At 32.5% G+C, this 24,242-nt stretch overlaps 1 protein-coding gene across 1 annotated transcript in view; it reads right to left on the minus strand.

Moving 5' to 3' along the window:
• The window catches only part of chas (chascon), a 380,862-nt gene that overhangs the window by 253,492 nt on the left and 103,128 nt on the right, over nt 1-24,242 (minus strand). Inside the window, exon 2 of the mRNA XM_072538203.1 lies at nt 14,771-14,908. Coding sequence (XP_072394304.1) covers nt 14,771-14,863 — 93 coding nt within the window. The 5' untranslated portion in view covers nt 14,864-14,908. The remainder of the gene's footprint in view (nt 1-14,770; nt 14,909-24,242) is intronic.

Here is a 24,242-nt window from a genome sequence, read left to right on the forward strand (position 1 = left end):
CGATGTCGGACTAAAAACTCACCCTGTATGTATATTTTTCAAAAGGATGTTCATTATATTAAATTTTAATCTAAGTGGCGGTGGAATCACAGTGGCCATCGTCTAGTTATCTAGAACATTTCAATGGCAAACAAGATCATCCAGCCATAACCTAATAAAATAACAAAACTCCGTTTATTTTTAGTCTATCGCCGCCTTACCGCACCTGTTCAACTTATTCTATGCATTTTATGTAAATCCGATCTTGTTGGTACTCGTACTGGGTACTTGAAACAACTGGAAACAATGTTAACATTTATCTAATACAGCCGTTGAAAGAGCATTGTTGCGTTATTTGCGTGTGTGGGAACCATAAATCACCGATACTAGAATCCTTATAGATTCATTTTGTATAAAAATGGTGTATTAAGACCGAAGCAGGCGCGGTTCTTCAGGAATGTCGACCGAAACCTACTTTCGGTTTCTATAAAAGTGAATATTATGTGAGAGGAAATTTGTTAGCAGAATTATTTATGATATTGAACGAAGATGTATTTAATGGCAGCAGTTCCTATATTACCTTATCCGACTGCATCGTGTTGTTTAAATTGTTTTTAACAGACTTGGAAAAGAAGATATTCTAAACGTTTGTTAGTAGAGAAGTATTTAATAATGATAATATTTATTTATTTTTTGAGACATATGCAATATATAGGGCAAGTCATTCGTTTTACAGACAAATAAAATTAAAACATTTATAAATTACCTAACTAATAAATTTTGATGAGACTATTTTCATGTGTGCAATTTACTATTTTTTGGGAATAAGTCACAATTTTACTTTAAAATAAATTTATCTGACGTTTCATTTTCCACTTCGTAAATCGTTCTTAAAATATAAAACAATGTTTTGTATTTTGAGAATGATTTGCGAAGTGCAAATCGAAACGTCAAATAAACAAAGTAAAATTGTGGCTTATCTCCAACGAAAATAGTAAATTTATAAATTATATAAACATTACAACATTTAGGTGATCTTTATGTCCGAAACAAACTCTTCCACAGTATAATAACATTTGACTAGCAATAAGCTCTTATAAGGTAACGGAACCAGTAGTTGACAGCTTAAGAAAAAATATATACAAATCTGGCAATAAAACAGTTACAGATTTATATATTTTTATTAACTATATCTCACGATAGTTATTAATGTTTGTAAAATATGAAACTAACTGAAACTATTTACAAAATGTAATATTAAACAAAAATGTTAGATTTTCTTAGAGGTTGCAAATTAACAGTAGATGACATTTAATATTTTCAAAATTCCGGGAGTTGACACCTACAGGATCCAGTAATTGACGATATTTTAACTATCCATCAACTAATCCAACAAGCTTTTCCTTAAATTCATATTTTAATTGATCTCCAGCACAAGTTACATTGCGAAATTCTAACTTCTCAAGGATTTGGGAAAAATTAATGAAACTTATGTCTTCTCATTCAACTTAAATACGGTTTTTGTTTCATTACAAGCCGTCAGATCTACAACTTCAACTTCATCATTGTTTCACACTTCTTGTATAACACACACAAATTTATATTTTTTCTTTTTGCCTGGAAATGACACAAGAATGTTGTCACCTTCTTTATACACTTGTGTGGAGTTTTGTCCATTGTTAGGTATATTTTCAGTCGTCGAGTCTGTATTACGTTCTTCAATTTTAAAATTTAAATTTGTATCTTTTTCTGTGTCACACACTTTATCTTTTTGTTTAATATTGTTTGTACCAGTCCACATAAAACTGATATCATCAAGGCTATCACCAGACTCTTGCTATTCTTCACAAGTCTTTGAATCTGAAGAAATAAATACTTTTCTTTTGTGCGTTTTTCGTTTATCTCCGAGAAGTTGCACTTTTTTTTCTTTTTCTTTTTTTATTTTTTCTCGTTCTTCTTTTTTTCGTTTTTTTTCCTCCGCCCTTAGCTTTTTATTTTCCTCTTGTACTGTTTTTTCCATTTGCTTTTTCTCGTGATATTCTTGCCATTGTTTTGCAGTAATAACTGAAGGTACTTTTTCCTTCTTAGTTCGTTTTAATTGCTTTGACTGTTTGGGCTCAGGCCAAAATTGAGCTCTTTTAAATGGAGATGGAACCACATATGATAACGTCGAAGTTTGTCTCAATTGCAGGGCTTCTGTTTGACTTCTTTTAGGTGTAAAATATTTTGTTGTTTTAGTTGGTGAGTTAACAGGAGATGAGAGTGCTTTAAATAACTCATTACCAATATTTGGCTCCTCTAGAGGAAAATTAGATTCAGAAGGTACTTCAGTCTCTTCCCTCAAATTTTCATTTGGATTTTTTGTTTTTTAATCTCCATTTTTATTATTTGGGATTTAAGAACGTTTAATTCAGACATTTTTTCTTTAAAAAAGAATAAAACAAAGAATGATCACGTATGTCTCCATCCCATTCATCTCTATTTTTAAATATTGCAATTTTCTCCTTATCAATATTATCTTCTAAGAATTTTAGGCCAACTTCTAACACTTTGATTTTTTGACTTGCCGCAGCGTTGCAATGGTTGGGTATATCAGATGTATGTAACTCAGTGTTTATTAGTTTAACAGCATTTGGATTCCAAGGAACAAGGCTAGATTTTCGAAATGCATTTTGAAGTACAGTTGGTGTCATTCTTTCTTCCAGTAGTTCGACAAGTAAGGGAGAAAAGTAAATCTTTTTAACACATAAGCAGCATAATTGGTTAATTTCCATTGCTGCAACTTTATTTTTCCAACCATCCTTAAGAGTACGAAACACAGCTATATCCATAGGCTGAATGAGATAAGTGGCATTTGGAAATAAGGCAATCAAAATTATTCCCTTACTTTCACAGAATTGAAATGATGATTTGATCTATGAAAAGAATCATTAGCAAAGTAATACCGGCATTTAACAACCATGGATAGAAAGGCATTTGTGACGTATTCGGTCTCTCCGGTCATCCAACCAGTTTCGCTCTTCCCAATACCCCACCATTCAGGAACACTAACAGCTAAGTCTCTTGGAATTCGTTCGTTACGGAACAATATCATTGGAGGTGCCATCGTTCCAGCTGCGTTTCCAGTTATTAAAACTGTAAGGCATTCTTTGTCATCACTGTTGACCTGCTGATATACAGTTTTATCGCCTTTCTTTACCAAGACTTTACTACCTTTTGGATTAAGAAAGAATGCAGACTCATCTCCATTAAACACTCGTGAGGGATCATTCAAAACTTGTTTATATGTTCTGTTACATAAGTTTTAATTTCTTGAAACCAATTTAATACACTTTTCTTAGTTACTTAAGCTCTGCTTATTGTTAAATTTTGAGCAGTCCTTGTAGATACTTCCAAATTTCGTTTCAAAAAACTATAGTACCATTTCCGCCCAGGTCTATTTGATTTAAAAGGGTTCTTTCTTTACAGTTCTTGTATTAAGTGTTGGACGCTGGTAAGTAAAGCTTTTTTACCAATTGGAAACCCAGCTTTTGAAATTGTGAAAATCCAAAGGACAATATTTTTTCTTCTTCCTTCGTCAAAATGGAATCTGGGCCCATTTGTCTAAATTTTGACACGCTTTTATTAATTCTATTAATTAATGTACTTCTGGGGTTGTGGGTACTCCATTGTTTTAAGCTTCAAGAGAAGCTAAAAACAATGGAGCTAGAAGAACCATTTGCTCTTCAGAATAACAAAACATATTTACTTTGGTTGGAGGCATCATAAAATATCTGAAATAAAGAAACACCAGTAGTTAACAGTCATATGATCTAGTAAATGACATGCTGTCATCTACTGGTACAGTTTGAAATATCATCTTGAGAATATTTTAGAAAAAACAACACGCATTGAGAAAGCTTGTAAAGCGTTTTTATGGACAAATAACGTTCACAATAATTTGGCTAGTAGTTGACATCCATGTCAACTACTTTACATGGATGTCATGTACAATATTGTACACAATGGGATAGCTACTTTTTAAGCATATTTTGAGTTTGCTTATAGCTTGCAATATACATTGGGGTTTTACAATAATTTAATACAAACAAATAAACATGCCATATGTTGTGCAAAAATACTAACCTTCTAAATACTTTTCTTTAAAAAATACTAATTTTATCCACAACACAAAACTGACCAACTGCCATTTGCTGCTATATTGAATTTGCTAAAGGTAGGAAGTTTTAACTTGTGGGATGAACAGATAGATGGCCCCACTATTTTCAACTGTAGATTTCTGGATTCTAATAATAAAATTTAGCTTATTTTGTAAAAACGAAACTTATATTGTCAACTACTGGATCACTGTCAACTAATGGTTCCTTTAACTTAATTGTATTCAGGATGTATTATTTTTATTATTTGAATTACTTATCAATTGATCATAAAATTTTAATTTCGATTGTTGTAAGAGTTCTACGTGGCCTGCTTTAGTTTTGTTATAATTTGCCAATAGGCAAATTAACATTACATTACTTAATTTCAGGAGTTATGTATTTTTTATTGCAAGTCTGCTTACTAATATTATACTGTTTGTTCTGAAGAGTTCTATTGTTGTTTTTCCACTCCACTGCATTAAATTCTTCAACCAGGATGTGCGTCGTCTCCCCGGTCCTCTTTTTCCTTCCACTTTTGCTTGTATAACCAATAGGATCAACTCATATTTTTCATTTCTTAGTATGTGACCAAAGTAGCTCATTTTTCTTTTCTTTATAGTGTTGAGTATTTCTTTTTTTTTATCTTTCTTAATATTTCCGTATTTGTTATGTGTTGTTTCCATAATATCTTCCAAATTCTTTGATAACACCACAGCTCAAAGCTGGCAAGTCTTTTTCAGTTGCGTCCGTTATTGTCCAGGCTTCAACTTCACATAAAAGGGCAAAGAATACGTAGCATCTTAATACTTTAGTTTCAATTTCTATTCCCAATTTTCCATTGCATAATATTGACACCTATTGAAAGCGCTTCTGATTATCTTGCGACGTTTTATTTCAAGGTTGCTGTCCCATTGTTCATTTAGCTTACATCTTAAGTACAGTAGGTGATCAAATTATTGCGATCAGTCCCAAAAAGTTTTTCACATTTGTTTTATTATATTTTTTGATAAGTTTTATAGTAAAATATTATGCTGTTACAAAATTAAGGTAGGCCAATATGTTTTGTCACTATACTCAGTTCGCTATTCCCAGTCCGAACTGTCTAATGGATTTAGTAATTATTTTTTTGCGAAGTTAGTTACTTTTGACAGACTAGAAGTGGCTGGAAAGTACTATACAACTAAGCACACATACTCATAGCCAATATTAATAGTAAACAAACTAAATAGTAAATAAAATAGAACTTTACGAATTACCGACAATAATAATTATTTATTTATTTGCACCATATAATAAATAGTTATGTTAAATTATAACAACTGAAATATATTTTTTAAATATATACTACCCAATATTTTATGGGTTTAGTATACACTTCCACTATTTAGAATAATTCTTCTTCTTTCAACGAAAGAAGTCTGCAATAGTACCTAGTACACTTGAGCTATTAATACTGAGAAGTAGGAATTGTTGTGTTGTAGGTTTCCGACAATGAATCTGTCAAAATATGCCCGAGCTAAGCGAATGGAGTATAATAACTTTACTTTTTTGACATTGACAGCTCTAGAACTGTCATTCGTGTCAAATTATATCACAACATACACATTGTGGTGAATTTGCGCTTGTAGGTTAGAATTGAATTTGTCTGTTTTTATTTTGTTTTTGAAATATTAATATCGTTTTATCGATATAGTATGTTTTAATAATGTATTAGTAGTAATTTTAAGTGAAAAAAAATCAGTTTTAATTTTAAACGCATTTTCAAAAAATATCTATTTTTAAGAATAAAATCCTAATGGGTAAGGCTAAAAACATCCCTGAAACTAAAATAGTGCAGATAAAGATACTTTTATGAAATAAAAAGCTTTTATAACGTTGGATAGCTCAACAGTGCCAATTAGCGCAAGCAACAGTGAGCAATATAAAAAAATTGATACCAAGAAACCCCTGACTTATGAACGTGCTCAAAAATGTGGTCGAAAGGTGGTCACTTTACCCAGAGACGAAAAAACACATGAGAGATATCTTCGTAAACAACAGAAAGAAACCACAAAAAATTCTCACGGGACTTATTCGGAAGACTGGGATGCCAGTTTCTGGAGCAAGGTTTCAAATCATGTCGCCCCGCCAAAAAACTAAAGTTGACCGTCGCTTTGACGAAAAAAATACTAATATAGGCCAAATAACACCAAAATTGGACAATTGAGTATTGGAATAAGGTAAACTACATCACTACTAAAGCTAACATCCGTATAACCAATGGTTTTATTCTAAAAAATATCTTATATTTTTTTTTATTCACAGCTTTGTTTCTCCGATTAGTCTACAGTGGAAATGCTCATGGACAAGTCGACCTTCGTCCGAAGACGGGTGGGTGAAAAATATTACAAGGATTGCATAGTGAAGCGAGTAAAGCATAGCGATATCATGGTATGACCTGTGATCAGTAGCAAGGGCATAGGGAGGCTGTACAATGTGAAGAAAATGATGAACCAATATCAGTATATTGAAGTTCTGCAAAAAAAGCTAATGCCGCAAATTAAAGACTGGTTTGGCGAATCGGAAGATTATACCTTCATGCACGATTCAGCACCGTGCCATATAGCAAAAACAGTAACATCGTACCTGAAAAAAAAAGAACAATAATGTACTGAAGTGGCCAGGTAATTCCCCAGACCTAAACCCGATTGAAAATCTATAGAAGCCCATGAAGAGGAGGATTGTCTGAGAAATTGTCACAAATAAGCAGCAGTTAATTGAGAGACTCATTGCCAGCTGACATAGAGACGATAAAATAAAAGAAGACATAGAGCATGCCAAGAAGAATCAAGGAGCTATCATCAAAGCTAAAGGAGGTCACACCAAATATTTAACAAAAAATTATTATTTAAGGTTTATTTAAGGTCAAAGAGAAACATTTTTCAAAATTTTGTAAAAGAACGTGTTTCTGCTTTATTTTTATGTTATACTCACATCATTAGACGCTTATATGCAGTTTTATGCAGTTAAACACCAAAAAACACAGCTTTTTTGGAGATATTATAATTATTTGATCACTCACTACAATTGTATCTGAATACTTTCTCTAAAACTTTTCCTTTAACATAGATTGTTTCGTCTTCAATCTTGTTCTTACTGACAATCACGATTTTTGTTGTTTTTTTGTTCACACTTCACAGCCATTCCATACCTCCCGCGATCAACCAAAATTGCCTCTTACCTCTTCTCTGCTGTTCGCAACGAGTATTGGGTCGTCTGCATAACTGACAAGATCTTTACGAGAAGATAAGAAAAGAGTCATAGTGTCAACAATAAAAATGGATAACTGGGACCAATATTTTGAGAAACTCCTAAGGGAAGATAGACCACAATTTAAAGACAGCAATGAAACACAAAATATAAATATTTTAACTTCGCCCATACGAATAACAACGAAAAAAGTGGAAGATGTATGTAGATTTTTAAAAAATAACAAAGCACCGGGTCCAGGTAACATCCCTGCAGAGTTAATTAAACACGGTACAACCAAACTATATACAAGTTTAGCAAAACTGTTCCAAAACTGCATTAATGAAATGACAACCCCAGAGGAGTGGAAGACATCATTCATATCCACTATACACAAAAAAGGCAGAAGAGATGAATGTGACAATTACAGAGGCATTGCCGTGACAAACTCGGTCAGTAGAATATACAGAAAAGTAATTAAAAACCGAATAGAAAGCGAATATAAAGACTTAGAGGCTGAGGAACAGGCAGGATTTAGGGCAGGTAGTAGATCTACTGTTGACCATTTGTTTTGCATTACACAGATTATTGAAAAGAAAATAGCCGTTAATCAAGAAGTACATTTATTGTATGTAAACCTACGAAAGGCTTATGATAGCGTACCACATTATAAATTATGGGAAGCGTTAGAGAAAACAAACATAAGCATGAATTTAATAAATGCGACGAAGGAACTGTACGCTAATGCTAACTCAAAGGTAAAGGTTGGAAATAATCTGTCAAGTGGATTCCAAATGAATAAAGGCTATAAGCAGGGCTGCTTCTGTCCCCGAAATTATTTAAAGTTTATCTAGAACCGGCTCTAAAACTGTGGAAGCGCAAATGTAGAAATATGGGAATGCCGATTAACAACAATAACATATACACTTTGTCATTTGCAGATGATCAACTAGTGACAATATCCAAAAAACCGAGTATATGTGTATCGGAGGGAAACAACAGGACCTCATATTGGAAGATGGAGAAGTTATTAAACATTGCAAAATAAATAAATATTTAGGAATGATCATCACAAAAGAAGGCAACGTAGACGACGAGAAAAACAACCAAGCAAGAAGAGCATTTTTCTTCTCAATAGTATCCTTTAGGATTAATCAATATCTAATAATAACAAGCACAAGATATATAATACAATCATTAAAAGTATAATTACCTACAGTAGTGTAGTAGTAATATGTATATATATATATATATATATATATATATATATATATATTAAAAGAGTATTTCTCTAGTTTTGGGCACTATGTTTTATACTTATACCTACCAACAAATATTACAAACTGATTCATTAAAGATCACAAGAATAAAGAAATCACTACTACTGTTAAAAGATTTAATAGATTTAATTAGGTTTGCATCTTGACCTTGCATTGAAATTACACTATTTGGAGATATTGTTAATAAATTATCGATGTACCTACTTATCTGTATTTGATACGTTTAATAGTCTGGTATGTTGCGAAATGTTTATAAACAGTACCTATTTTTACAATAAATTTATCCTTCTATAAAATTTTGTTTCGTTAATTTAATAATTTAATTTATACGAGTGTTTTTCTTATTTTCTCATTTTTCCAACAGTTTTGCATCTTAACGTTGTATTGAATTTACCGTGGCCGGCATACCGCTAACTCTGACTACAGTGATTTGTATAACTGGTTGTCTACCTAGAGGCAGCAATAAAATGCGACTGTTTATATTTATATTATCGAGTAGCCAAGTAAAGTTATCAATCTATAAATTTATTAATACTATTAGGAGGTAAAAGGTGAGTATTGTCTAATTAAATTTACCATTACAACAATTAATCAAACTAATAGTGATACGTTGAATAGTGTGGATAATATTAATTCGATACACGCAAAAAGGAAGTACATACTTTTCCACTTTTCATTTGTTTTAAGGTCGCTTCAACCTTATTTTAAAAAACAAATTGTAAAAGTTATGCTAACCATTTTAATTTAGTATACAATAACGATATGTGTACATAGTTCAAAGGTTTGCTAATTTAATATTGAATAAGTACTGTTAAATTTACGCTATTCTTAGCTACCACAGTAATGTAAATGTTAAACGAATTAAAAGATGTTCGATGCATCAGCAGAATTAATCGAATGATTAAAAAAAAAAACTTCTATAACAGTGGCAAACAAAGGGGAAGTGAAACATTACAATATTGGCAGTTTAAAGGTGAATAGAGAAGAAATCGCCTGAAACAAGTATCCTTCTTCTTCCAAGACTTTTGTTGTGTACCATTTTCAGAGTTTTAAATTAGAGTTTATTCCGTCTTCAAAGTTTTGGTGCCTTTTACTAGGTTACAGCGTAATTATGCTTTGTTATGCTATTTGCTCTTTTTAGCTAATATCTACTTGGAATAATGATTTTTCAGTGTAGTTGTTTATAATAATGATATTTCGTTAACTTTAGATTTGTGTCATTTCGTTCACTTTATAATGTATCTTAAGATATTACACACAATGTTTTACCTTTAAAATTAAATAGATAAAAGGGAGAGATTTGATAGAATTAAATCAACGACAGACTCTTCCCGCTTTGTTGATGTTTTATTTCGGTTTTTAGTCTCAACTAATGTTGTCGGAGCACCTTTTATCGGGCGTTCTATTGCCCTTTTTCCAATAAGCGAACTGCTCTTGCTATTTTTATTGTTCTGTTGTCTGTCATTCTTTCTGTATTTTAATTTTATTTTACTTTCTTCTTTTTTTCCACATGTTTATTTTCTTTTTTCCACATGTGTTGTGGCCGTATCCACCTCTTCGTATATCGTAGTTTTCTTTTTCACTGTGAGGTATTTGTTTCGCCATATGTATTGTTAAGGCATCTTGCTACTCTATTAGCCTTAGTCTTCATCTTCGTTTTCCGCCATTATTATGGCGTCATCGGCGTAACATATTATCTGTATTTCCTTTTCTCCCATTTTATATCATTTTTTTTACTTTTTATTGTTTCATCTATTATCAGATTATACGATGTCTGGCTATTAAATAACGAGACTGCATTGAACGAAAGCAGCGTTGGATAGCTGGAAGTGTCTACTCTTTTAGTACGAAAATAAGTTTTTGTCGCTGTAGTAGTATTTTTTCTGTAGAGGTTAGAAAAGAACGTGTTTTTTCTCGTGCCGATAACAATTTGTGACGAAAAACATGAGCAACGGATTAATGTAAAATTTCTCGTTAAATTAAAAAAAAACTCCGACTTAGTGCTATAATTTGTTGAAACGGTATAAACGGTTTTAGAATGGTATAAACGGTTTTCTGAAGGCCAAGAGAGCGTCGAAGATAATCTACGTCCAGGTCGACCTATCTCTGTTTCAACTCCGCAAACAGTGACCAAAATAAATGAAATTGTTCGCGGAGATTGTCGTATGAGCATTCGGATGATGGCTGAGACTGTAAACGCCGATAAAGAAACTATCAGAAAAATTTTACATGACGAATTGAACATGAAGAAAGTATGTGCGAAGTTGATTCCAAAAAATTTGACCCCTGACCAAAAGCTCGTCCCTCAACAGATCTGCTAAGATTTTCTTGAGAGGTTACATGGAGAGCCTGAATTAATGGAAAACATCATCACTTGCGATGAAACCTAGATATTCAAATACGATGTTGAAACTAAGCGACAATCCATGCACTGGAAAACTCCTGCATCGCCAAGAATGAAAAAGGCAAGGATGTCAAAATCAAAATTTAAGCCGTTTATCTAATCGTTTATTTTTTGACATTAACGGCATCGTGATGACTGAATGGGTTCCAGAGGGTCAAACTGTAAACCAAACTTACTATTTGAAAATTTTGGCAACGCTGCGAGAGCAAGTCGACGTCATGTTTCTTTCCACAATTTTCCAAGTTATTACATTCTTTTTCATGATATTGTAGTTTCTCATACCTTATCTTCCGCGTAATTATTGCGCGGATTCTCTTGTAATCGATTTTTTATTTACTTCTAACTTTAGTAATTACTGAGCTTTAGTATTTCTTCTATCGTTCATCCATGTTTTCTTCTAGCTTTTACTGCACAGAATTTGGTTTTTTAAGTTCTCTTTTGCTTGGAACTTTAAATATAGTAGACGATATTCAAGTTAATTTTATCTGCCAAACCATCACTGAAAAATGTATCATTTAGAGCATTTCTAACAGCTAAAATGAAAGCAGGTAGAATTCCATCCTGAATGTACTATTGTTGGTCATATATGGGAAGTTTAAATATATATTTGTTTCGACCAGGCCAGAAAGAAAGCAGAGCAATAAACTTGCACCTCTGAGAGAAGTTTCTGATATTTGCTTTCTATTTTTGTCCATTCAAAGTTTATATTTTCAAGAAACTTGGTAAATATATAATTAAAATTTAGGCTCTTTACGATGCAAAAAATTTCTGCTGCTCCAATTTGATGGTTAAATTCTTTTTAGTAAATCCGTTACCATAATCTTCTTCTTTTGGTGTCTATCCTCTGTGGATGTTGTCAATCATGTTGGTCCATACAACTTTGTTGACAAATAGATGTATGGACCTAAATATGGACTTGAGATGTTTTGCCTTCTATCTTGCCTTTTAAAATTAGTTGAATTAGTTCATACTTCTCATTGCCCTAAGTATGTCATTGTTCTGATTTTTTCGATACGCATAATTTCCAGATCTTTAGTACTCTGTATGGACTAGGGACCACTCCAGTACTTTACTGTGAGTGGTCCCATTCCTTATTTAGGCTGCATCCAAGGTATATAATTTTGTCGATTATTTTCAAGGGTTCATTATTAGCTATAAATTGGAGCTGTATTACGTCGTTTTTACTTACTACAAAAATTTTGGTCTTCTTACAGTTTAATTTCATGCCATATCTGCCACAGGCTTCCACTACACGGTCTATTAATGTTTGCAGATCCTCCACATTATCAGCAATTAAAACCGTATCGTCCGCATATCTTAAATTGTTTATGATTTCACCATTGATTTTTATACCTTCTCTTAAACCATCAATACCTTGGTTGTGGAATTCGTGTGACGTTTCGTTGTCTACTCGTACAGTTACCCTTTGCTGTAAGTATAAATTTTTAATTAGGCGTAAATCTTTGTCATCAATACTAGATTCTTTCAGGATCTGAAATAATTTTTGATGTTTCACCTTGTCAAGTGCTTTTTCAAAGTCTGTAAAGCATGAGTAGACTTCGCAATTTACGTCTCGAGCTCTTTATATCAATACTTGTATGGAAAATAGTAAACTGAACACTGCTAATGTTTTCTTCAAGTTTTCTATATATGCGAGAGTGAATAACAGAAAGAAGGATTTTGAGTGCATAGCTCATTAAGCTTATAATTCTGTAATCAGAGCACCTAATGGTATTTGCCTTTTTGGGGAGAGGGATGAAGGTAGAAACTAGCCAATCTGTAGGAAATGCTGCAGTTTCATAGATTTTGTTCAGTAGAGTCGTTAGGAGTTTGAGTTAGTTGTTTTCAAATAGTTTCAATATTTCAGCTTGTATGTTATCAGGTCCAGGTGCTTTGTTGGTTTTTAGTCTTTTTATTGCATATGTTACTTCACTGAGCGTTATTTCTGGTCCTGAACATCCAGAAATACTAACTTCTGTCTCTTGCTTTTCCTTGAATAATTCTTCCATGTATTGCCTTTATCTCTCAAGTATTCTCTCATTTTTGTAGAGCGGATTGTTGTACTCGTCTAGTATTAAGTTATGATTTCGTGATCCGTTTCCTCCCGTTAAGTTTCTGTTCTTTTTATGTAGGTTAAAAGTGTCATGCTTCTGTTTTAGGGATTCTATTTCTATGCATTGATCTTGTAGCCATGATTCTTTTGCTTCTTTAATCTTATTCTTAATGATTTTGTTTACTTCTTTGTACCTTTTCTCATTCTTATTTCTATGTTTTTCTGTGTTCTGTGTTACCATAATAGCATAGTCGAAAAAAATGTGTTATTTTGCTTTCCACCATGCATCATGAACACAGTATACGCAATGGCCTCTTACGCTATTTTTTAATTTTATAAATATAGCTGCATACAATGCTTTAGTTATATCATAAACAAAGTATCCAGGATGGAAAGACAGTACGTCTATGAAGGCTAAGAGAAAATTATTTATTGAACACCTAGGGAAACAACTTGTGGCAGAAAATATAAAGCAAAGGGCAACAAAAATCAAGACGACGGAAGAGGGTTTCAGAGAAACGTGATCAAGTTAATTAAAACATGTGGAAGGAATATTACAAAAAGTAGTTTCCTATCAACTACCAGCAGTTGTAAACATGAAAGTTGCAGTTTTTGTGTAGTATATGTAAATTTATACCAACAAACGCGACGTGTGTTCTCGATTTACTTGCAAAGACCATGAACAAAAAATTACACAGAAAACATGTAACATGCGTTAAACAATCTAATAAAATGATTAATACAGAATAGTTTTTTATTCCCAAAGAACTACAGCCTGTGGGAGAACAAGATCTAAGTAAGTGTATCACGGGTCATTTCAGACCCGTTTCGGCCATCCGCGTATTCACCAAAATCCTAACGGCCATCGAAGGGTTTTAAAAGTAAAACCAAAATTTAATATAAGAAATAAAATATTATTCATTGTTGAAAGTTATGCCTCTGTGGTGATTTTAATAATCGAATTTATTGGTATAGGGTAAACTTAATAATAATAGTCTTCCTTTATACCACTAGTGAGGCTTTGGGCACGGTTTAGTCTGCTATTTCTTGGGCCTACGGTATACAAGGAAGGTAATAGGGTCAGTTCTATCCTTTAACCGATTATTATGCTCGATTTAGCAAAGGTACTTATTTTATTCAGGCTGAGTCGACCTGGGGCTTGTAGATATTTAAAATATCTTTAGAATATCACTAGATATTATCACCGGCGCTGGAGATCGATCCCCTGCCTTCCGCGTAAAAGTCAAACCTACAGTCCTCATACATACGGCCTTATACAGTAAAGTTTTTAAGTACCAAAAAGACAAAAAATTTCGACATTATATGTAATGCATCTTTTTTAATTGGAATATTTTAATAAGGCATATATTAATAAGAAGAGCAGAAGAAAGACTCTTACACATAATCCAACCAGCATGAACGCCTACACGCTGCATAGCGTACGTAGAAGAAGATATTTTTAATACAATAATCATATTGTTGTCCAAATAACCTGACCCTGGCATATCCACCAATAAGTATAACTCATCCTGTATATCTAGGCGCATATAAGGATTTTCAGATCATTTTTGAAAAGTTATTACTTGATTTAAACAAGTAAATTTTATATAAAATAATTAGCAAAAACTTCAAACCATGTACACACATTTCTACCGTAAATCATTACTCTAAAACAATAGGTACTTACCAACTCCAATCCTGGTGGAGGTGCCGCCTCATAATGTCTTACCGTTGCGATCCGATTCCGGGATGGAATCAAACTCATGGCGACTTCCGTCATTTCCAATTTAAATCATCACCCACAGCTCTTCTATAGAAATGTTATCTGAAAAGAAGAATGACGTTTAAAAATGTTAAATATGTCGTAACTCATAAGGTACGTTAGGCCAGTCGGCGAACAACCGCATACAATGTGGTAATCGTAAGTTTTGTTCTGGATCTGGATCATTTAACATGTGTAACGAAAAGTTTCAACAATTGATACTTTATTTTATGGTATCCGAACAGTTAATTTATAAAATGTTGGTCTTTAGGGTAGCTGCGTCGGCTCCGTTTTCATTCGCCAGAACAAATCATTGTGAGTATACCGTTAAGAACAGTTTTTGCATATGAAATATTTCATATTCTGTATCTCATAACACATACTTTTAACACCAGTCTATATAACAACGACAAAAAGAAACCACCTAACCTTTTGCTTAGACAAGTATTCAATACAATGATACATAGAGTAAAATGAAAGAGATGATAGTTTGATACATACATATATGCCGATATCAGCAAGGATAAACACAGTAAAAGCTGCGTAGTTTCCTCAATACATCAAAGAATTGTGACCTTTCTTCTTGCAACAATCTACAGTATACATACAGCGGAATTATCCAGACCTGAAAGTAGCCAACGCATAGCCATATGCACCGACTCCCTGTCATCGATAAACTCACTAAGACTCTTACCCTCAAAACAATAAAATATTTATATGGGAAATAACCACAATCTCATAAAAGTACTTTAGTAAAAAGTACTAATATTTTAAGCTTCCATCATTTGGGTTCCTTCATAGACTACAAGCCCGTGAAACATTTTAAACAGTCATTTGACCCAGTATGAATCACATATAAATCAATACTACAATATGTAATAATAACTTTATAAACTATGCCGTCAATTTCTATCGGTAGAGGTGACTACACAGGTAAGGTAAACTTAGAATTCAAGGGGCGGGCGACATTTTGGCCAAACGTATTTGTACGCCATTTATAACTTAATACTCCAGTTGTCAGAGACGAAAATGCCACTGAACCTCTAAAAATCGTAGAAACAAGCTGAATTTTGCCGAGAATATTAATTTTGGGAACCCAAAAAAGATGCAACAGTTTACCACTTTCACCCCCGGGCTTCCCCCTAAAACCCTCATGAAGGGGGGTAAAAACTCAAAAAAAATCGATTAACACAGAAATTGTACATGGTAGAAAAAAATGTTTCAAATAAAAAATGTAGCTCAGATAATTTTAAACAAAAATGTTTATAATCATTTTTTGTGTAGAATGAACCGTTCTCTTAGAAACATCTCTTAAAGCGACCGTCGATTTTGCATATCAGATACGTTCGCGAAATCAATGTTCAATAAAATTTTCATCAGTTCGACGTTAAAAATTCGATATCTTTTGATTCAAGTGACCTATCGACAAAAATCTAAATACGTTTTAAAGGTAAAGAGTTTGGTTTTTGTATGCAGTTTTTGTATTTTGCCGCAAATAAACTCAGATTTTATACAGTTGTTAAATAAATAAACGTGGCGCGATTTTTGCCATTTTTTATTATTCTCGCGAGATCAATACATCCTTTTTATTGACCGACCACTATGAAGTTTTGATTACTAGAGTCTAACCTTTAAAAGCTATAGTATGAAATTTAAGTTTTGAGTTTTAACAACAAATGAGAGGTATTTGAAATATGCTTAAAAAACGTTGTATTTAAACTTTCACACAACAAACGATCTAAAACATTTAAAACTTTTTTTTTCAATTACACTAGTACGTTTTTCAAAAGAACAAAACTACTGCAATAATCTACACCCAAAACAGTCTTCTTAAACGCATTTTCCGTGACGTGTGATAGTTTGTAATGTAAAACATTAAATTCTGCGTTTTTTATTCATATTTCAAATGCCTCATATTTGTTACCACAACTCAAAATTGAAATTGTATGTCATAGTTTTTAAAGAATAATCTCCAAAAATGAAAAGTTTTCTACAACTGGTCAATGAAAGTGATCAATTTTATCGATCTCACGAGAATCGTAAAAAATGGCAAAAATCGCGCCACGGTAATTTTTGACACCTTTATAAAAACTGAGTTTATTTTCAGCAAAATATAAAAACTGCATACGAAAGTTGCACTTTTTGCCTTTAAAACGCATGTGGATTTTAGTCGATAGGAAATTTGGATCAAAAGATATCGAATTTTTACCGTCCAGCTGATACAAATTTTATTGAACATTGATTTCGCGCGCGTAACTGACATGCAAAATCGACGGTCGCTTCAAGCGTTGTTTCTAAGAGAACGGTTCATTCTACACCAAAAATGCTTATAAATATTTTTATTTAAAATTATCTCAGCTACCCAGCTACAGAATCATGGTACTGCATCTAACTTTTTTGCATCTTTTTTGGGATCCCAAAATTAATGTTCTCTGAAAAAAACAGCTTGTTTCTATAATTTTTAGGGGTCAACTCTCTGACGATTGGACTATAAGTAAATTATACAAAAATAATGACCTGCGAGCTAATGCCGTACAAAAATATTGGTACCAGTCGCAGGGACAAACTTTGATTTTCGGAAAATTTTGATCCTAATTTCGGCAATTTGATACAGTAGGGCATTCATACACATAGTTTCAGATCGTTATTTAGATTACTATTTTGCAGTGCCGTATATATCGGCTGATACAGGGGAGAGAAATCTAGGGGCACCCCTCTATTGTTAAGTAGTACAAGGAAGGTGATTTGAGCCAATATAAAACTCACTGATTTAAATTTAGTTGCATTTTTGCATAGTTCAGTTTTGGTCCATTTTTCACAGTACATGTACTTAGGGGAGGAAAATTAATTTCCCTCTGATAAGTGTAATGACGATCAAAAATGTCTGTAAGACATTGATATATTTTGTTAATATTGACATCAGTTATCAACAAAAACAAAATACCGTACAAAAAAATGGTTCCAAATGACTTTAAAAGTATTATAATCCAGGTTGTGAAGCCGCTCCCGTAGGAAAAATATTTCTGATTCGGTTTCTTTAAACAAATTAAAAGGATACCGGGCAAAATTTTTAAGAACAATTTCCAAAAATCACCGATTTTTGCTTTCTAAACATTTTTTTGAAATTTCTTAAGTCATTTTAAACAAAAAAAAAGAAACGTCATTATTCTCTAAAGTTGATAGTTTTCAAGTTATAAATAATTTAAAATCGCAAAAAAGCGAAAATATGCACTTTTGAGGCTGGATATAAAAGTTATTTTTCAGGTTGCCAAGTGCCTAAATTGAAGATCAGTTTTGAGAAGATCTATTAAGTTTGTTTTGTTCTTTTTGTTACCAAGAAATTTATCTTCAGATAATTAATAATAATAAGTTTTGTGGTGTCGAAAAGGGTCGATAATAAATTTATATTAATATAGTGAATAATACAAAAATTAAATCTAATGGTTGGTTTTCATCGTACTCTTACGAGTAATAAAGCCCGTTCAAATTCGGAGCGCTGTAAAATCTAGAGAAATTATTGGAATTATTGAAATGAAAAAGTGAATTAAAAATTATTCTTTTAAAATCATCTATAATATTGCTTTGATGTCATATCCTAAAATAATTAAATAAAAAGTTATAAGATCCAAAAGAATTTTTTTTTTTTCAAAAATTTTTAGTTATTTTTGTTAATAACTTTTTTATTTTTCATTTTACACTAAAAAGTAATACAAATAATTTTCTACAAATAATGTTTGATGAAATTTTCTGTAGTTTACGAGAGACAGCGCGAAAATCCTTTGCACCCCACCCCTAATTCCAAGATAGCGAGTATTCAGGAACCTGATCAACTTCGAAGTGCTGTCAAATCCAGAGAATTTAATGGAATTTAAAAAGCTTGTAGTGAAAATTATTTTCTAAAAAACACTCTATAATGTGCTCTGATGTCATTTTTTTGTAAAATTGAATGGTGGTTAATATCAAGGGTTGCGCCCTAAATTTCTCACCCCTGTACCATCCGATATGTACGGCACTGCAAATAATTTAAATAACGATCCGAAACTATGTGTATGAATGCCGTACTTAATCAAATTGCCGAAAATAGGTTTAAAATTTTCGGAAAATCAAAGATTGTCCCTGCTACTGGTACCAATATTTTTGTACGGCATTCGGTTACGGCATTATTATTATATTACCTACCTAAGTTATAAATGCAGTACAAATATGTTTGGACGAAATGCCCCCCACCCCTTGAGTGGTAAGTTTAGCTTGCCTGTGTAATCACCTGAACGGATAAAAATTGCCGGCATAGTTTCTAAAGTTGTTATTACATTTTGTAGTATTGATTTATATGTGATTTATGTTGGGTCAACTGACCCCCTAAAATGTCCCATGGGCTTGTAGTCTATCACACGTATATATCACTGGTAATGAAGCAGCAAATCTAGTGGCGAAAAAGCTAAATTTTCTAATCTACCAGTCGAAAGTTTATTATACACACATCAAAATAATCTAGGAGACAAAAACAAAATGCGAGATTACAGAAGGATTTCAAATAATCTATTTTAAATGTTTTTAATTAGAAGTTATAAATAATTGTCTCAAATATAAAATAAATATTTTTTCTTAGAATTATCGCAATAGCTCTTAAAAAAATTAAAAGAAAACTCCATAAATCAAAAAATGGTAACAAAAAAAAATAAAAAACTAATTTGTTTCCCGTCATGTGGTGTATGACCTCCACAGTTATAGATTACTGTCCTACATCTCTAAGGCAAATTCATGATCAGACGGTCAATGTCTTACTGCAGTATTCTGTTCCACTCCATTAAAATGCCCCCAAACAGTTGCTACCTTGTGTTGAATGCAATATTTTGTTGTAAAATGCTTCTGTCCAATATGTCCCATACATGCTCAATTGAGTTTAAATCTAGTGATTGCGCAGGCATGGTAAAACCACAATTTTATTATCTTCGAAGAATATTCGCACGACCCTGGCAGTATGCGGACACACATTGTCGTGCATTAATTGAAATTGGGAACCATCTTGTTGTGCAAAGGGTGCAACAATAGGTTCGAGAATAATATCGCGGTAGTCTGTTGCATTAAGAAACCGTTCCAGACAAACGAGATTGGTTTTTCCACCAAGAGTGATGCCACCCCATACCCATTATACTGCCGCCTTGCTATCTATGAACTTCCTGCACGGTGGCCAATCGTTCAGCACTGTTAGATCGTCTCCAAATTTTTGTCCGTCTTGTATCTGGTGTAAATCCAAATCGGGACTCATCTGTGAACAGAGTAGAGGCCCACTCACGTCTAACCCAATTTGCGTGTTCTTGTGCCCACTGAAGTCGATGAGCGCGATTTCCTCTGGATAACACAGACACTCTCATAGGTCTTCGAGCATTTAACCCTACTTTATGTAGTATATTTCTAATGGTTTGGCCACTTACATACACATGATAAGTCTCTTGCAGCCACATTTGTAATTGTGATGCAGTTATAGTACGATCTCGCAAAGCCTGCAACCTAATAAAATGGTCTTCAATCCGGTTGGTTCTCTTTGTACGGCCTGTATGACATTCAGCTACATCACAAGTTTCTTGACACCTTGACTATAATCGATTAATGACATTCTGATGAATTCTGTTCGTGTGGAGGACGCCAGCAACGTCTCTTTTCTTCTGCCAGCTTGAAGCATTCCGATAGCACACCACTGCGTTTCGCGATTTAAATGATGTATCTCCATTATTGCTAATTGTAAAACTAAATAAGGATCCACATAGATATCGAAAATTAAGTACCAATAAAGAAATATTACTTTTTATCTTATAGACAAAAAACGCAGATTGAAGTTTTTTATAGCCATTCTTATCAGCATTGCTGTCCAAGTTGGTACAATAATCGACAAAACAACAAAAAGGATTAAAAACATAAATTTATTTTTGTATTTGCACCTAACATTGATTTAAAGCTATTAATATAGGTGTCCCCTAGATTATTTTGATTTAATTAAATTACTTTTTCGTCGATAACTAGAAATCATATATTTTGGATTTAATACGTTTTGCTGAGTTGATCCTCATATAAATTGATGTTTTAACAACAATAAATTTGTTTAAATTCGTTAAATATACTTCAAGTTTATTATAATCCGCATTTCAATTATTTTAACGACCACAAATAATTTTAAAATACATAATATTTATTTTCTTATAATGCATTTGTAGTGACAAGTAGGTATAATTAGTATTATTTGTAAATAGGATCGGCTGATTTTCTACTGGCCTATCCTAGGACGAGCGAAAAACACGATTTAGAACGCTTTTCAGTTATGCAACATCTGGTGTAGGCGTAGGCAATAGCAGGTTGATTTTTAATTTTAATTTATTTTTTAATAAGCAAGAGATTAGTTGCACAAGTAAGAATTGTGTTTCTTGTACTGTTAGGGGCGTGGCGTTTGATCGTGATGTACAACGAAGTTAGACAAATAAACATTTCAAAAAATGAAATATTGGTATGAGTAGGCAAATAAAGAGAGGTCTTTAACTTATTTAAATTTAAACCAAACGCCAATTTTAAGGAATATATATGAATATGCTCCCCAAATATACACTCCAATAACACATAAAGTTAGAAAAGTAAGAAACAATAGGATAGAACTCTATTTATTTGAAAAAAAAGAGAGTTTTTGTAAAAATACGATAATCCCCCCTCACTTTAAACTCAATTTTTTTTTAACTAAGCATTTTAAACCAGCCAAACTTCTACAGCCCAATATAAGTTCATTAATAAAGTGAATTGTAAAGGGATAACGATTATTTTTAATTAGGGTGGTCATTAGGGTGTGATTTTCTCGTTTTTTGTCGACGAAAAAAATACGGACCAACCTTTTATTTTGTACTTTTCCCTGAAACAGAAAGTTCATTACTTGTTATTCAGGATCCGGTTATACCAACAAAAAATTACCTGAAATATATTGTCTAAGACCCTCAGGTCCAAAACGACAAGTATCCATGTGGATGTCAAACCCAAGAAACCATCCAACATATTACCGGGGGCTGCCAGGCATTTGCTGAAACTGAATATAAAAGAGATAACTTTTAAACTGGAACTTCTACAAACAAACCATCTCCCATATTATCAATACGTTCCTGAAAGTATGCTTGAGCATGGCAAGTACAAGCTATACTGGGATCGCACTGTGCTCACAAACCAAAAGGTAGCACATAATAGACCAGATCTCGTGCTAGTTAATAAACTAACGAGACAAACAAAACTAATGGATGTGGCGATACATAACAACAATAATCTGCGTCTTAAGTAAAATGAAAATATCGCCAAGTAGAGAGATCTGGAAATACAAATGGGGGACAATGGAGAATGGAAAGTACCCAGACGATACCTATTATTCTTTTTACCACTGAAGTCATTCCGAAGAACCTCATAGAAAACATAAAAAAACTGGGTCTAAATGAACATCTATATAAGGTCATGCAGAAAGCTGTGCTACTCTCGACGTCCATATGGGTGCGAAAATTTTTGGGAGATATACCGACGTACCAAGTCACCTAGGACTCGATAACACCGAAAGAGTCCCAAAAGAGCTTAATCCTTTTGGTACCGTAGGTATCTCTAATTAGTGAATTTTCTCCTTAGGGTGAGTGTGGGCCGTATGGCTAAATCTGAAATGTTTATTTACTTCCCATTATACAATATAAAACAATGTTACAATATAATAGTTCAATATAATGGAATTAAAAATTAATTCTAAGTTAAATATTTTGTACAAACAAATAGTTGTTAGCAAATACACAAAGAAGAAATTCCCTGATGAACCAGAGGTTGTGCTCAGAGATTACTGATCTTGTGATTCTGTGTTCTGATCCAGTGTTCTTAAGAAACTTTATAAAAATGGATTTAATTATGAGTTGATTTTTCTCATGTAGGTTTTATAGATCTCGGGTCTATCTAATCTATCTAATTAGCCTTCTTCGGTCCATCTTTGGACATAGGCTTTCTCAGAAAGCCTATGTCCAAATTCATTCGAGGCATTCCTCGACGTTCGAATGTATTAATAACATTTTATTTTGTTAATAAAAAATTAATAAAACTCTAGAAACTAGTGCAAAAAAACTGCTTTTTTTCAAATATCTCCGTAAATTATTTATCAATTTTAATTTAAAAAACGGGAAAATAAATATATTCTTGATATAAAAAAATGATATAAATATTGTTTATGTAAAATATAAGGGAAAAAACTTGTAGACAAAAAATCAAATTTTGCTGATAAATTATTGTTTCAAAAAAAACGTAAGGTAAAAATACGAGTACTTTTTCATCTATTCGTCATCTAGTAACCCCCACCTATGTCTTAAAAGCTTCAAATATCTGCGAAAAATTGTTTGACCTTTTTTTTAACCAGACTGGGCTAAACCTTTATAGTTTCTGTTTCTGCTAGTTTTAAGTTTATTCCAAGAATCACTAGTGATAGTATGACAGTATCGTCAGCAAAACAAATAATTTTTGCATGTATTTTCATTACTGCTAGATCATTTATATAAACTATTGAAAACAGTAAAGGACCTAAAACAGTACCTTGGGGCACACCATGCTCAATGATTTTTTCAGCACTTACTTTGTTATTAAATTTGACAATTTGAGATTTATTTTTTAAATATCTTTGAAATAGTAAGTACGGTATTCCTCTTATTCCAAGAGGAATAAGAAAAATACCATATTCCTCGGATCAACAACATAATTAGAAATTACCTTTATTAGATCGACGGAAATGTTATCTATGCCAGGAGATTTTTTTGGTTTTAGGAAATGAATAATACTCTGAACTTCTGATTTCGTTACAGGTTTTAGAAAAAACGTACTATAACATGTAGTTTTTGGATAATCAGGAGAAGAGGCTATTTTTTTAGCAAGCGTACATCCTACATTAGAAAAACAATCATTTAAAATATTGCTAATATTCTAACTGTGAGTGATTACCTCATTATGTTCATTTAAAATTGAATTAATTTCACTTTTTGTGCTAGTATTATCAAAATTTTTGACAGTATTCGACAGACCTTTAGAACTGATTTATATTTTATAATTTCCGTGTGAAAATATTTTTTTACCTCAATAATTAGCTTATTTAATTTATTTTTATAAATTGTGTATTCTTTTTTTTAATGAGGTCATCTGGGTTGTTCATAAATTTTCTCTTAAGTTCATTTTTTTCATCAACCGATTTAAGTCTGTCATCCAGATATTTCGCTTAACCTCACAACCTGGCAACATTAATGAAATGAGGGTGTCGGCAACATTATTTAAGAAATCATTAGGGCTACTCATGTCAGAACAGTAATCCCAATTTTGAAAACTACGATCTCTTTTTAAATTATCATCTTATATATTAAAA

This window comes from Diabrotica undecimpunctata, chromosome 7, assembly GCF_040954645.1.
Source record: "Diabrotica undecimpunctata isolate CICGRU chromosome 7, icDiaUnde3, whole genome shotgun sequence".
Taxonomy (NCBI): Eukaryota; Metazoa; Arthropoda; class Insecta; order Coleoptera; family Chrysomelidae; genus Diabrotica; species Diabrotica undecimpunctata.